This window comes from Cavia porcellus, unplaced genomic scaffold (assembly GCF_034190915.1).
Source record: "Cavia porcellus strain 051 isolate PalLab524CR breed Dunkin Hartley unplaced genomic scaffold, mCavPor4.1 scaffold_30, whole genome shotgun sequence".
Lineage (NCBI taxonomy): Eukaryota > Metazoa > Chordata > Mammalia > Rodentia > Caviidae > Cavia > Cavia porcellus.
In genome coordinates, this window is record NW_026947513.1 from 19,536,594 (window position 1) to 19,553,431 (window position 16,838).

Consider the following 16,838-nt stretch of genomic DNA (forward strand, 5'->3'; position numbering starts at 1 on the left):
CTCACCTGGGAGGTACAAGAAAAGTAAATCTAACAAGTTAAAATTATATATACTCACTGTACCCACAGTAACCACATACAAATGTCATTGTCACTTATCATCAAGCTCCTATTTTCAACTACAAAGTCAAATGCAGTTGTTCTGACTTTTGAAAGCTTAAGTCATCATGTCAGTTTTCCTAACATGCTAATAAAAAACACAGACATTCTAGTTACCTCACTATTATTCCAAATATTTTCACTTTTGGCAAAATGGAACCCTTCCAGAAGAACACCTGCTGCAATGGAATGTATTTCCAACTATAAATTTACTGAGTTTATGTCTCCTGGTTAAATGACCTAACATAACATTAAATAAGGAGAAAAAACCTACCTTAAAAGAAATCTTCTTCATATTATTCAAACAAAAGCAAAAATCCTCATATCTACCTAATCCAAAAGAAAAGGCTTAGAAGCTGACATAAGCTTGATGAGAACACAGTAAGCAAGCCTTTTCCTAGTTGTAAAATGAACTAACTAGAGTGTAGCTCAGTGGTAGAATGTGTAAATCCTATGCACAAGGCTTGAGTTCAATCTCTAGCATCAAAAACAACAAAACAAGCTAAACTAAACTGTAAGGGGCAGAAATACATTAATACATTCTCTTTTACCTACCATTTCTTTACCAGAACTGAACTATATATCTAATTGCTAAAACAACACAAAAATCAGTCACAGAGATATCCTGCAAATCCTAAAGCACCGGTAGCCTTCAGAGGATTTATGGTTGAATCCTATGCTACGTTTCCAAAACGTCACACTAGGTCATATGCATCTGGTGGAGGCTAAAGCAGGAGGATCACAAGTCTGAGGTCAGCCTGAGCTTCACAACAAGACCCTGTCTCAAAAAAAAAAAACTGAATTTTTTTTTTTTGTCTTTTTCTTTTTTTTTTATTGGTACAAGGGATCGAACTCACGACTGCCTGCTTGCAAGGCAGGCGCTTATGCCGCTGAGCTAAATCCCCAGCCCCTAAAACTGAATGTTTTAGAGGGCAGAAAAACATTTATTTTCCATGAGAAATTCATTATTGCTGATTATGACATCATGTGATCAAGTTTTGTATTGTAACACAATGTTTAACATAGCTAAATGTGGCACTTAAAATACTTGAGTATTAGAGCCTGAACATATTACTAAATAAATATAAAGATGTATATCTTTTCCCCAGCCTTTTGGAGAAGACCAAGTATAGCATCTGTTCTTATCAGTTTAGTATCTGCTACATTCTCTATCAGAGGACAATATATTAAATGTATTTTTGAAGCTGGGAGATGGAACAGGAGCTTGCTCTGTCCACTCCTTGCATTAACCTGGTACAGTAGAACTTCTAAGAACAGTATCTCCCCACGCACTTCACTGACGAAATAAAAAAAGATATAAAAATGAAAGGAAAGGAGGGAAACTCAGAGGAAAATTAGAGAAGATATCATAAATCACTAATACTCGAAGATTAACTGATTACCCATACTGGATTCTAAAAGAACAATAAAAATGAGAAAACAGGCTTATGCTGCAAAACACTACCCCTGATTTGGAAAGAACTGGGCAATCCTCCACTATTTGAGACAGTTCAGAAAAAGTCAGGTCCCTACTTCATAGCTGAACCTCGCCACTTGTGCCATCTGGAACAATAAGGTTATCTGCAAATAATGTAATGCAGAGCAGTCAAATATATTAGAAAAAAATTCTGAAAACACAAACTAAATCTGCCAAAGTAATAAAATGGGAACAATCACAATTGCAATCTGCTCTACATAGAGCACTAAGATCCACGGTAGTTGTGAGATATAAATAAATATCACTGGTAGATGGCACATGGAGTTTATAGCAAGAACACATGTAAATCACAATTACTATAAATGATAACAGCAGCTTAGGTAAGTAATGAGTTCTAATATAGTTTGGCTGAGAGTGTAAGAAAGTGACATTTCAGCTAAGAAATGGGGCGGGGGGGGGATTTAGCTCAGTGGCATAAGTGCCTGCCTTACATGGGCACAGCTGTGAGTTCGATCCCCAATACCAAAAAAAAAAAAGAAAGGAAGAAAGGAAGAGAGGCGGGATTCAAACGTAGTTACCTCGTCATGGCACTTTGGACAGAGATTAGCACTCCTCCTTCAAATTCTTTACCTCACAAAATACCAAGCTCTTCAGATCTTCCCCCTTCATTAGCCACCCTTAGTCTCCTTTGTGAATCTTCTTCCTGATCTCTAACGGTACAATGCCCTAGCTCAATCCTGAGACCCTTTTCTTTTCAGTTTACTCTTCCCGTGGTTTAATCCAGGTACATTAGCTCTAAATATCATTTGAACATTCAGAATTGCCATCCCTGGCAGATCTCTATCTACCCTGAGCGCCACACACCTCTTATTCTGCCACTCGCTCTGTGTGGATACCTGCAAGTCTATCAAACATCTCCAGTTTAACCTGTGCAAAACAGAATTCCTGATTTCTCCATATCAAAGATGATCTGTACCCTGTGTTCCAGCCTCGATGACTAACCTCACCATCTGGCCAACAAGGCACATTTAGATCACTACCACTTGTCACCCCCTCTCCCTGACAATCTGGTACAAAGCAGGGCCTCCTCTCACCAGGACAACAAGCCGATTTTGTTCTGCCCCACTGTGGTCCATTAGCATCACAGAAGACTGCTTTTAAGATCCAACAAGTCTTGTCACTTCTCTTCAAAACTCCAATGGCATCCCATCTCACAGATCAAAATCCCAAGTCCTTACCATCCACAGCCCCTGTCACTATTTAAGTCCTGTCTGCAACTTACAGAACACGCTTCTGGCCACTTCTGCAGAGTTACCTCCCCGCCCTCCTTCTCCATCACTCTTTTCCAGCTATCTGGCTCACCTGAACACATGAAGCACATTTCTAGATCAGGATGCTGCCAGCCACTGTTCCTGCTGTTCAGTACACATCTCCTTCCCTACACAGCCGGCACCACAGCTACTATCACTTCATTTCTGCCACAATGCCTCTTCTGCCACGCAAGGCCCATTATGTAGGAACCCTGACCATGGGTGGTAAAGCAACTTACCCAGAGTCAAAAAGTATAGGAAAGTGGGCTGGGGATTTAGCTTAGCGGCATAAGCGCCTGCCTTGCAAGCAGGCAGGCGTGAGTTCGATCCCCAGTACCGATAAAAAAAAAAGTATAGGAAAGTTAAACTTTACTGACACACTGCAAGAGCACAGCAGGCAAGTTTAGGGGAAGACTGCACCACTGGGTGAAGAGAGGAGCTCTTTAGAAGGGTCTGAGGGTAGGAAACACGTACAGGGTGATCAACTAGCATTCCAGGAAGGTTTCTTCAGGTCAGCTTGCACTCTGTTTATCTCACAGGAACATCTGCATTATGTCAATATTTACACATTAAAGGAGCCAATCTGATACGGTCCACTACTTTGGTCCTCACAGAAGGCCCTTGCAGCTCAAACTAAGGACAACTGTGCACATCAACTCCAAGAGAAGGGTCCCAGGCCAGTCAGAAGAAATATGTGAGTTAAATGAAAGGGAAAGAAAGTGTTCCAAAGGAAAGAACTGGGATAGAGCAAAGGAGAAAACATATGCATCTCTCTCTGTGTGTGTGTGTGTGTGTACAGGGTAATAACTATTCTACTAATCTCTGCTAGTTCATCAAAAAAATAGTTTCTTTTCACTATTAGATTGATCATTTTTTGAAGCATAAATCTGAACTACTCTTAAGATAACTATGCAGGGGCTGGGGATTCAGCTCAGTGGCATAAGCACCTGCCTTACAAGTGTGTGATCGTGAGTTTGATCCCTGGTATCGATAAAAAAAGAAAAAGACAAAAATAAGATAACTATGCAATATATTAACAAGCATTAATTTTCTATTGTTTTGTTTTGAAATTCTGTATCATTTTGACTTTGTTTTTAAAATTAAAATAATGAAGTATGTGTGTTCACCATCTAAGACACACTTGCACTTTTGAGTGTGGCTTAGTCTGTGCAGAAGGTGGGGCTACTTGGCACAGTCTGGCTTGGAGAAGCCTGACACGGCAGGAGGAGAGCTTGGCTGTAACCACACTGCCACTCCAGAGTAACCCGTGCTCCTGCTCAGCTTCCAAGCTTCCTCTGCAGGATCTTCTTAACTACTGCAGTAGAAACAGAACACTCATAACCCTACTTACCCCAAAACTATCCCTTTACTCTTCTTCACTGTGCTAATTACCTACCATTACATTTTCTCTTTCTTTCTTCTTTTTAACTACAATACTTTTAACATCTAGAACAGTGCTGGGCACTTGAAAGTACTCAATAAATACTTGTTAAATTAATACATGGTTTTTATGGCTCAAGAGAAACTAAAACTGGACACAGATTCAGGGACTATCAACGTATTGTGTAAATAAAGCCACTTGGGTGGAATGGATAAGGGTGCTTACAGCAAACATAAAAGAGCTATAAGCAAATTAAACCATTTAAATATATTACAGAATCCTCCCACTCAAAGAACTCTAAAGATAAATCTTTAGTAAATAATTATCCCTTAATTTTATCATTTATCTTTTGTAGAAATTTAGATTTTTTTTCATGTATTTATTTTACACATAACTTCCAACGAGGTTCAATAAACAATCTTGACAGTTTGCCTAGCTACACTAATGAGGAACTCCTAACATCAAGTTATTAATGATATTGTTCTCTAAAATCGAAGGAAAAAAAAAGTTATTAATGATATCTAAGTGCAATGCCAATACCTCTGCATCTTCATCAAGTTGTAATTGCTTGGCGATGGCTTCATCATTTAGTATGGAATCATCTGTATTTTGTGAAGGCTGTATTTCAAAGAAAATCAACAAGAACAGCATAAACCTTAAGTTAAAAATAAGATTTCTTTCTTTACTATACCTAATTTATTATAAAAACAATGGGAGACAAGCATACCCATAATAGTCACAGTTCCTACCAGCCTGAAAGTGAAGTTTATGACTATTCCCTGACCATATCCAATTTCCTGGGCAAAGATCCTACAGCCAGATGGTTCTCACTCACTTCTGCTGATGTGTTCAAAAGAAGTACAGCCCACAGACAAAAACCTTGAGATGAAGATCTTCACTTGAGAAGTAGCCCAGAGCACTGGCAAACCAGTGAGTAAGAACAATAGCAATAAAGAAACACACACACACACACACACACACTCACTATTTAGCAGGCTGATCTAACTCAGGAGGCTACTTTCACTATCATTTACCTCTGCTTCCTGAATGGTCAGAAAAAGTCCACCAACAGTCAAAGGAAGGTCAAAAGTATGGCACGGGTATTCTCTGTCTATATGGAAAGTTACTTATGATCTCATTTGGGAACAAACTTATTGTCTAATTTTGCCTGAGATCAATAGTAAAATGAGCTTTCATTCTGAAAACTCAATTTAAATTCTAAAAACTACAATTTTTTTCTTATGGTTCAAATAATTTTCCCTGCTTTCAAGTTTAAAAAATTAAACATATCATATTCTAATTTCCTTTTCCTCTAGAGAAGAGCAAGACAGTTTATCCATAATCATTGGAAAATTGCTTTCTTACTAAAACATGTGACCTAGTTATAACATCCTAACTTCTATTACCAGTATCAATGAATACTAATCTTGAACTTTTTTTGAGGCAGGGTCTTACTACGTAGTCCAAGCTGGGCACAAACTTGGCATCCTTCTGCCTCAGCCTCCAGAGTGCTGAGATTACAGGTACGCAGCACCATGCCCAACGATCTTCAACACTTTTGCTTGTATACTGAACACTTACCTCTTTTCTTTTGCTTGCAACCATCTTCTGATCTGATCTCTGGACTTTTCCAGTTCCAAAATAATCTAACACTGACGTGGGTGTGAGTTTTATTGGTGATAAGGGCTTATTCTTGTTCTTAGTGTTTTCTTCACTCTTCTTCATGCTGGATGTTCCCAGGTAAGTATTTGTAGACCTTCCATTCTCTTTTGCTTTAGAGGCTGTCCTCTTACACATAAAGTCATCATCTTCATCTTAAATGGAAAATAACCAGATAGTTTTCAATCAACATCAACTCTAATTACATAAGCAACCAATTCTACCAGCTTTATTAAAAAAAAGTATGAGAGCTGGGAATTTAGCTCAGCGGCATAAGCGCCTGCTTTGCAAGTGCAAGGTCGTGAGTTTGATCCCGGTACCAAAAAAAAAAGTATGAGTTTTGGGATATTAATTTTCTTTCCTCTTATCTCCTGAATTCAACAGTCAATCCTGTATTTCCCAGTGCCAGGCCTTTAACATACTACCTTTCCCAATTACCACCTAGAGTAAACAAACATTTACTGAGCATCAATTCCTTATTAAGCACTGAGGGTATATCTGTGAATAAAAAAGCAAAAACTCTGTCTTCATGAAACTTTAAGTCTACAAGAGGAAACACACAAACAAACAATGTCAAGTACATGTGCAATGAAGAGAAGGTAAAAATTGAGGAGAGACTTCATGAGGGCACTGGTAAGCAGGAGAGACCTTTGCTGGCTCACAGGAGGCCCTAAGGGAAGTAGAAGACAAAAAAGGGTTGGGTGGCAGCCACCAGCCTTTAAGTGAGTTGCCAGGAGGTCACCGTAACTGCAGCCCAGAAAGGTCTACTTTGCAAGAAGTCGGGTGAAAGAGGCTGGAGTTAAGTCCTATAGGACTTTCTAGGTTGCAGAAAGACTTTCAGGTTTTCTACAGAAAGAGAACCCCCTGGAGAAGTCCAAGCAGAACAAGAACCCGAGTCCTGCTCCTGAGAGCAGGGAACCTACTCAAGAGGCTGCTGTGAGATGTTAGTGTCAGGCCAACCCCCACAAAGCATGGGACTCACTATGTCTCCAAACCTGGACTAATAAAAGTAATTAGAAAAAAAAACTGCACTTCTAGATCAGATGCTAACATGGGTGGGTTTTACAGAGGTGATTAACAGGTTGTGAGAGTCTAGTTCACACTGAAGGTGGATTATCTATCATCATCTAACCATTTATTTATAACTTTAGACTGTTACATTTTATCTTTTCTAAAAGAGTCCAGAAACATTTGATTTTATGTCTTTCTACACATTTAGGGCAAGGCTTTCATAACTAGAAATCCTGAAAATGTATCTCAAACGGATCTCAGTAAACTTTTGCTTAATTCAGTGGTTCACAACTATGGTGGGTTGTTAACTGGTGGCCAACTTGTAACACCAGCTGAACTGAATCAGTGAGGTGCTGAGCATGGATAGTTCATCTAAGGACTGTTGCAAAGATAAAGAGAACTGGGGTGGAAGAGGAACTATAGGTTCTCCTGGCTGTTGCTATTTCCTGTTGCTGTAGGTTCTCCTGGAGGAGCTTGTCAAGCTTCTTTCCTGATATGAACGTGGCTGTTCTCATCACTGGAGAAGCTCAGCACCTTGTCCCTGAGAATGGCTGTGGTTCACTTTGGAAGAGCTCTGGTCCTCACGCTGAGCATCACTTCCTGGCTCCTTTCTCATCACTTCCTTTCTCCAGAGGAGAAAATGGAGTATTGTTCAAACTCCTGGAGAAGCCTATCACACTGGCTTCCTGATAATGAACTGGGCTGTTCTCATCATCGGAGGGGCTCAGGAACTCATCACTGAGGATGGCTGCCTCAGGGAAGCCCTGGTTCTTACTTTGAGCCTTATTTCCTGGCTCCAGTGCAGATCCCTCAGCCTACTGGCACAGATCCTGCATCCTGCTTGCACAGACTTTCTAGATTCCACTGCTGACCTTTGGACCTTCCCAGCACAAACTCATGAAACAAACTTGCATGAGATATTGTCATGGGCTCTAGGCCTCCAGTTTGACTCATGGCGAGGGGGCAATGTCATGGGCTCTAGGTGTTCAGCTGGATTCATGCAGGACACTACTGTGGGACCCAAATCCTCAGCTGTATTTGGGTCTTAAGTGTGTAGATAGATTTCCTGCACTTTTTGTATTTAACTCTTGGGTGACTATTACAAAATAATATAAATTATGTGTCCTGTATGTAATTGTTTGCATTGCAATCCTTGACTGCAACAACAGAAAAGCCTTTCCATTTTGGTGCACTAACAAAAGAAATCCAACAAAAAAAGCAGAAGGCTCACCATGAAGATGAGAGCATCACGGGAAAGGAGGGTTCACTGCATAAATGTGAACTACAAACCCACATCTGGAGGGGCTTACTTCCTCTTGGGCCTCTCAGGCAACCAGGACAGTCACCAAGGGCCTTATGCCCCAGGCACTTTGCTAACTCTGATGGCTGCTGTCTACAATGGAAGTAACTGAGGATACATTAAAATAAAGTCATAACTTCTAGGACCTCTTCCCTATAAATAATAAAGCACTTCCAAGTTGTTCAACATAGGTTACTAGAAACATTAAGAGATTTTTTTTGTTTGCTTTATTTTGTTTTAGGCTTTGATTTCATTTCATTTTAGGTTTCAGGTTTTGATTTTAGTTTTTTGAGATGGGGGTCTCTCTATGTAGCCCAGGCCAATGCCAAACCTGCAATGATTCTGCCTCACCTCCACAGAGCTGGGACCACAGGCATACATCACTACACCCATTAAGTTTTTAATGAAAGCCTTAGTGCCCAATACAGCCCTAACCATGTTGAGATCTTCAATAAATAATAAGTATTCACTAGTGAAAACAACATTGAACCAAAAGTCTAAAAAACAAAACTTCTAATCAGTTTGATTTACTAATTTTATTTTAGTAATCTGAAGTTCACTGACTTTCCTTGTTAAAATGTAAGGCCAGGCAAACTTTTTCCTCTGTATAATTTTGAGATTCTATGACAGCTATATAGATTTTTTATTATAGTCAAGTCATGAAAAGTGCTAAGTTTATAATAATATAAACACAATTATGAACATATAAAGCAGCATGACTTTTCTATTTTTTTCCAGGGAGTCTTTTTGAGACAGGGTTTTGCTATGCAGTTCAGGCTGCCCTTTGTAGCCCAGGCTGGCCTCAAACTCAAAGCAATTCTCCTGCCTCTGCCTCCCGAGTACCGGGATTACTGGCATGTGCCACCACAGCCGGCCTACCATGACTTTTCTAAAGAAGAATTTATAAAGACATGTCTAAAATCTCAAAGAAGTTCATACCCTTCAAGCATAGTAATTCTCAAAGATATCACAGATAGTGAATGGGCAAATGTTTACATACAAATATATTCATTGTATCATGAGACACATCAAAATGACAACTACAATACTCAAAATGGGGGAAAGCCTTAGAAAAGCTGAGGTCTAATCACTGAATAAACTCATAAAAATATTAAAAGTTAAGCTCAAATTTCAAGGCTCAAAAAACTGTTGAAAACAATTAACAACTATTGCTGTGAAAAACTTCATGTGAAATAAGCACTTTATAATCCTACACACCTTGTAAATAAGAAATTCCTCTTCTTCAATATTTGCTCATTTCCTGCCACCCCTAAGTTTGTTTCTGCCTTGTCAGAAATGAAAACCAAGCTATGTTCTCTTCTCCTTGGAAACTTATAATACAATAATAAAAAACAGATCTAAGTCAAATTTCTGACAACTAGTTGAAAATCATGGGCAAGTGAACACTTAAAATTCCCCTCCAGGATAACTGTCTCCTTATATAAAACACCATTTATTTTTATTTGTAGACAACATAATCTCAAATGTGGTAACAACAACCAAGTAAACTAGCATTATCCAACAGACTACAGAGGAATTGCCTGGGAGACAAGATTGTTTTGTTCCTCTGAGTGACATGCATTCATTTATTTAGAAGGCCAACAAATGAAAGAAAGGAAATAATGTGCAGCTCCATGTAGAAATCTATTCACAAGCCAAGAAGGGAAAAAATCTAATTCTGGACTTCATATTGCTCAGAGGTTGGCCTTTCCAAACGGATCTCTAAATACCCTAATTCTATGATTTTCCTTCCTGTGGCCTGGAACACAATAAAATCAAATTAATGTGGACATCTCATTACAGATTAAAAATAAATTAACAAGTCAAAAACCAAAAAGGGAACCTGTGTGTTTAGAACCTTTTTCAATGAAGTTTCTTTTCAGCCTTCCCTGAATCAACCAGATCAGGGTGGTCTTAAAAGTAGAAAAAGGTTCATGCACTTGCCAAGCCTCAGTAAGTACTCATCGATTAAGTGGGTGGAAGTAAAAATACACATACCATTTCTGCCCACCAATGTGGTGAATCAGACATTCCTGGCATATCACCCTAATTAAATAAAACACCTAAGATTGCTGTTTAGTCAAGAAACAAGAGACCTCATGAATTATTCCCAATGACTTTTCTGAAGATCAAATCGAGGTAGCCATACTTTTTTTTTTTTTTTTTGTCTTTTTGAGACAGGGTCTCGCTATGTAGTTCAGGCTGGCCTTGAGCTCACTTTGTAGCCCAGGCTTGAACTCGAAACGATCCTCCTGCCTCAGCCTCTCGAGTGCTAGGATTACAGGCGTGAGCCACCACACCTGGCAGTAGCTAATACTTCTAAAATAAAACTATTTCATAATTTGTGGGGGCTACTGAGGTAGCTGGGTAAGGATAAATAAGAGAAAAAAATATCAGTTTAAAATAAGACATTATCTTATTTAGGAGCTAAGTCCACTAGACCTCACTGAAAAAGAAAAATCAAGGAAGGGTTTTGACAACTGGCTAAAGTATACTATCCAGAAATGCTCACAGTTCTTTTTTTTTTTTTTTTTTTTTTTTTTTTTGGCTTTTTCATTTTTATCAGTACCAGGGATCGAACTCACGACCGCACACTTGCAAGGCAGGCGCTTATGCCGCTGAGCTAAATCCCCAGCCCTAATGCTCATAGTTCTAAGGTGTGACATGAACAACAGAAGGAAACCTGGCTGGCCGGCCTCACAGCAAGTGATCCCACATTGCAGTTTCCACAGTCCCTAACCAGCCCCTTCCCCCGAGAAGGAGGAGGTGTACAATGATGGTTTTGCACTGAAGCTGAATACAAATCCCTGGGATATCACTTTGCTAGTACCTAAGGACAATCCTGCTTTCTTGCCTTCTGGGACAGTCCTGTGTCTCCTAGCAAAGTGCCTGTTGTGAGTTGGATTTTTGTGGGGAGAGAGGGGCTAGTTTATTTAAGAAAAGTTTCACTATGTAGTTCAGGCTGGCCATGAACTCACTAAGTAGCCGATTGGCCTCAAACTCGTGACAATACTCCTGCCTCAGCCTCCTGAGTGCTGGGATCACAGTAATATGCCACCACACCCCAGCCAGCTTGTTTATTTTGAAAGATGGTTCAGAACCTCAAGAATCATTCTACAGACCCTCATGCTTCCCTATACATAGTACCTACTTTCAATTAATTTTCTTCAGGTCTCACAATACGTACCAATAAAAGACAGAAGAGCAAATCAGCCAAAAAGGTTTTTTAAAAGCATCTACTCTTATGAATATGTAAATCTGCACAAAAAACTACTAAAGCACTCCCAGTAGTCTTTGAGAAAAATGGAAGAAACCCTTTATGATTAAAGAAATGTAATCCTAATTGTCAAAAAAAGGTAGATCCCCAGTTACAAAACTGCAGAAAAGGTTTAGTGACAGTGCTGTGAAACAGTGTCACAAGCAGGTCAAAGGGTGGCACAGGATGTTCAACAGAAACAGAGACAGTCACTGAGAATACATAAAGGCCTAAGCCCTTGGGGAGTTACTAGACTAATACAGGGATGGGTCCTCAAAACACAGGCTGTCTGAACTGAAACAGAATATCCACACATGGTAAGCTGAGCAATTCTTCACGGTGAGGAGCTCTCCATGTGTTGTGGATGTGTAGTAGACTCCTCAGCCTCTACCAATTAGGCACCAAAGCAGCCTCCTGCTGTAACAATCAAAAAGATCATGGGGGCGGGGGGACCAAATTGTAACATGTAGAGGCATAAGTTCCCTATGATGAATGTGATCATTATGTATATCTAAAGTGTACCAAAAAATCTGATTGAAAAAGAATAATCCAAAAGGTCTCTAGATATTGGCAAAGACTCCACAAAATAAATGCCACTCTTAGTTAGGAAGCACTAATTTATAGCAATGTAGAGAAACACAAGATAATAATGGTTACTAAGATTCATAAGTGACTAAACAACTGTTCATCAGACTGGTTTCTTTGTGCTAACAATTTTGACAAATATAATAAAGTCTGTCAAACATCTAGAAGGCTTGAGATGTAGCTCAATGGGAGAACACTGGTCTAGCAAGAATAAGGTAGGAATCTTTTGAAAAAAGCAGAGTAGGATGGTAAGGAAAGCACAGAGGTGGGGAGGAAAAGAGGGAAGGGAGAAAAGTAGATGAATACATTACATTATGAAAATATAAACTGCAAAAATTTCACAGAAGGGACCAGGGTTTTAGCTCAACGGCACAAGCGCCTGCCTGGCAAGCGTGAGGTTGTGAGTTCTATCCCCAGTACCAAAAGGAAGAAAAATTTTCACAGGAAGATGCCACTCATATAAATGTCAGTGTGTATGTTCAAGTGCACTTAATACAGCTACCTAAGGCACAGGGCTGAGTGCAGAAACATTTAAGTGCTTTCAAGATAATGTTAATCTAAATACTTCATCATCAAAATTTCTCAACTTGCTTTTTTTTTATACAGAATCTTAGTGTACAGATTTATATACTTTTTAACAAGTATAAATAAATACAATATATATAGTTCTTGAGTTTCTCTCACTCAAAGAAATTTTCTACTTTAATCATTCTAGGTTTTCCTGAAAACATCTAGGAGAGCTGCCCATCAGACAGAGTCTACTTCCATTTATCTTATACACAAGGCCAGGAATATAGCTTGGCAGCACAAAAGTTTGCCTGGCAAATGCAAGGTCCCAAGTTTGATTTCTGGTACCAAAAAAACAAAACAACAATAACGAAAACAAAAACCAGTATCTCAAAACTGTTTGTCTCCAAAAATTACCCAACAAAATACTAAATAACCCTCAGTTATACTTTTTGCCATTCTCCCAAGTTGCTAGCCACTGGTACTAGATGGTAACCTGGAAAACACAACATCCTCCAGCCACCCCACACCATTTAAACACTCACCAAATAACTGTGACGTTAAGAGTTAATATGAGCTGAATTTAAATTATAGGTCATAAAAAATTTTCAAGACAGGAAAAATCTCAGTCAAACAACAGCCCCTGATGAAAGTGCATAATAAAAGGTCATCTGTGCCAAACAAAACTCAAGGCCTCTCACTTCATTAAACAGTAAAAGCAAATATATCTACCTAGTACAAGAAGTATTTGAGTTCTGATCAACCTAGAAGAACATTTTACTAGAGTCAATGGTTAGCCATGAAAGTATTTGTAAGTAATTTTTCCTTTTCTTACAATTTCTGAAATTAATGCAGTTAAATGTAAGTCATATATATGATGTAAAATTTTTCATAGTTACATTTTAAAAAAGTAAAAACAGGTAAAATTAATTTTAACAATGTTTTATTTGGCTAAATGTATTTAAATTACTATCATTTCAACATGCAATTCTAAAGAATTAATGACAGTTTACATTATGTATGAAGTCTTTGAAATCTGTACTTTATAAATAAATTCTATTGTGTGTGTTTAAATTATACAATATAATGCTATAGAGGATACAGACAATAAGACAGTTACTGTAGGACAGTGGCAGTGAACCTATGGCACAATTGCCACAGGACCTGTTTGTATCTTTAAAAGATCTAAAAAACTGCTACAGAAAATCAAATTAACCTATCCATCATCTCACATAGTTACTCATTTTTTTGCTATTGTGGCAAAAGCACCTAACATTCAATCACTTGGCAGGAATCCCAAGTAGCATACAACTGTAATAACCAGAGTTCTCTTTGGTACATGAGCCCCGTGGTCCTGTTCCTCTAGCATATCTGCTATTTCGTAACCTCTCACACCTCCTCCTCATGACCTTCCTCCATCTCACTCCTAGTAATCGCTGCTCTAGTCTTTCTAGATAGCTGGACTTTTTTAAATTTTTATTTAATCCCACAGATAAGTGAGATCATGCACTATTTTTCTTTCTGTGCCTGGCTTACTTAGCATAATGTCCTCCACATATACCCATGCGTTGAAAACAGCAGGATCTTTTTCTTTCAAACAAAGATATACACAATGATGTCTCTATGCAGTTTCTCCGGGCACTCATCTGTTGCTGGATGTTCGGGCTGTGCCTGTATCCTTATTGCTGCCACTAACACTGCAATGAACAACCAAGTGCAGCTATCTTTAGAAGGTGGCGATTTCCTTTGGGTCCGTGCCCAGAAGGACTGCTGGGTCACACGCTCGTAGTATGTTTTATTTAGAAATCTCCATATTGTTTTCCATAATGGTGGCACCAATCTACATTCCCAACAGAGAACATGAGTTCCCTTTTCTCCACACTCTTGACAACACTTGTCCTTTTTTGATTGTTTGGTAACAGCCATCCTAATGGGAGTGGGGTCCTATGCCAGGGGTTTTGATTTGCATTTCCCACTGATCAATGCTGTTGATGATCTTTTCATAATCTGTTGACTTCTTTTATGCACTCTTTGAAGAAACATCTAGTGAAGTCTTTTGTCTATTTTTTGTGGGTTACTTACTGTTCTACTAAGTTGTATGAGTTCTTTATGATGTTTAGATATTAATTCCTTATCAGATATTACAAATATATTTCCAATTCATAAGTTGCCATTTCATTTTGTTGATTATTTTCTGTTTTATGCAAAGTTTGTATTTTACACTTACAACACTCACAATTGAGAATTATCGTATTTCCAGTATCCCACAGCCACATGTAACAAGTAATTGCCATATGGAACAATACACACCAATAACAAAAGTGGGTCAAATACTATTACTAAATTTCTGAAGAGAGGAAGAGGGAGGGAAGGTACATAAACACAATTAAGATGTGTTACGTACAAGTATCATTTCCCCATGATGAACATAATTTTTATATGCTACAAACATGTACCAATAAAAATAAAAATTAAAGCTAAGCGTGGTGGCTCATGCCTATAATCTCAACACTCAGGAGGCCGAGGCAGGATTGTTGCAAATTGGAGACCAGCTTGGGCTACAAAGTGAGCTAAGGCCAGCTTGAACTGCATAGTGAGATCCTGTCTCAAAAAGACAGTAAGATAAAATAAATAAATACATACAAAAAATTTCTAAACATAGGTACATAAAGCCCTAAGGATCTAAACAAAAGCAAAATGTCTTTAATGGGAGATGTACATTGATGATAGGGTTAAACTGTAAGAATATCATTTAATACTAATAAAGCATTTATTATGTGCCAGACTATTTTAAATGGTTTTCAAGCATTATTTCATTTGATTATCACAACAATCACTGATGCAAACACTAACAATATCCCCATTTTATATATGCGAAAACTAAGCCAGAAAAGGTAAGCAAACTGTGATCTTAAAATACAACACATGCTATACTATAAGAAAATGTCAATAAAAATCAAAGATTATTTAAAAATCGAAACACAGAAGAGATAGATCTATTTTAAAAGTATAAAATATGGACTAATAAAAACTAGCTTTTGGAATTAACAAGGTTTTTAAATTGAATTCTTATATAATAAGTTTCTACAGCATGCCTCAATCTCCAAACCATACAATTTTGGATTAGAGTTTGTATTTCCACAAGTATTTAATTTAAGGGCTGGGGATTTAGCTCAGCAGTATAAGCGCCTACCCAGCAGGTGCCAGATCATGAGTTTGATTCCCGGTACCAAAAAAAAAAAAAAACCTCTAATTTAATTTTATACTACTAACATAATATGTTTATTAAAAATTGCAGTTTTAGCTTAAAGAAAAAAATTGTTGCAATAGCAAAGATTCCCCAGTAGTGTACTGATTCCAAGAGTTACACTTTCCTTTTTTGAACGTCTTACTGTATTTATTTTATCATGCTAATTTCTTTTTTTTTTTTTTTTTGTCTTTTTTCCTTTTTATTGGTACCAGGGATAGAACTCTCGACCGCCTCCTCGCAAGGCAGGCACTTATACCACTGAGCTAAATCCCCAGCCCCTATCATGCTAATTTCATTTCTTTAATAGTCTCATTCTCTTTTATGGAAGGAAGCAGGGCTTATCTTTTTCCCATTCGCCTATCATTTCAAAGAATGAAAAAGTATGCTACAATAGCCAAGAATAGAACTAGTTTCTTTCACATATTTCAATTCTAAGGGGGAAAAAAAAGAGAAAATGTAGTATAGTATTGAAAAACACAGTAGTAGAGTCCACTGTACTCTAAGATTTTTAGCTAAAGCAAGGACATAAGGCTTACCTTTACATGTTCATACCATGAGCAGATAAGACAAACATTGAAAGTTCAGATAAAAAGCTAGATATACCTTCAAAAAATAACATTCAAAACATTCCTCTAAACTGGGCGTGGTGGTGCATGCCTGCAATCCCAGCACTTGGGAGGCGGAGGCAGCAGGACTGCTGTGAGTTTGAGGTCAGCTGGGTCTACATAGTTAATTCAAGGCCAGCCTGAACTACACAAGTGGGACCTTGTCTCAAAAAAAATAAATAAATAAACTGTCCTGTGTTAAAGTCTATAGAAATAAACTGTCCTGTGTTAAAGAAAATCTGTGATCAGGACTCCATCTGCCTGACCCTTTTGTATACTTAAAAATCACAGGATAACGATGGCCTTGATCCACAGTTGAAAGCCATGACCGTCCGCACACTTTGACATTTTTTGACATTTTCAGGATGTCACTGGAAAGCTTGATCACACACCTTCAATTACATAATAAACCTATTACCAGGCTGCTTCCATTATTCC

General features: G+C 38.2%; 1 protein-coding gene and 1 non-coding gene across 3 annotated transcripts in view; one reads left to right on the top strand and one right to left on the bottom strand.

Moving 5' to 3' along the window:
* Positions 1-16,838, bottom strand: part of Rfc1 (replication factor C subunit 1) — a 79,502-nt gene that overhangs the window by 33,988 nt on the left and 28,676 nt on the right. For both annotated transcript variants that reach the window (XM_063240480.1, XM_013154330.3), the window contains exons 5-6: positions 5,809-6,041; positions 4,768-4,845 (exon numbers count right to left, since the gene is read on the bottom strand). In XM_063240480.1, the coding sequence (XP_063096550.1) occupies positions 4,768-4,845; positions 5,809-6,041 (311 nt within the window). The remainder of the gene's footprint in view (positions 1-4,767; positions 4,846-5,808; positions 6,042-16,838) is intronic.
* Positions 1,195-1,386, top strand: LOC111757318 (U2 spliceosomal RNA). Its single transcript, XR_002791695.1, has one exon. It is a non-coding gene; the product is annotated as a U2 spliceosomal RNA (small nuclear RNA).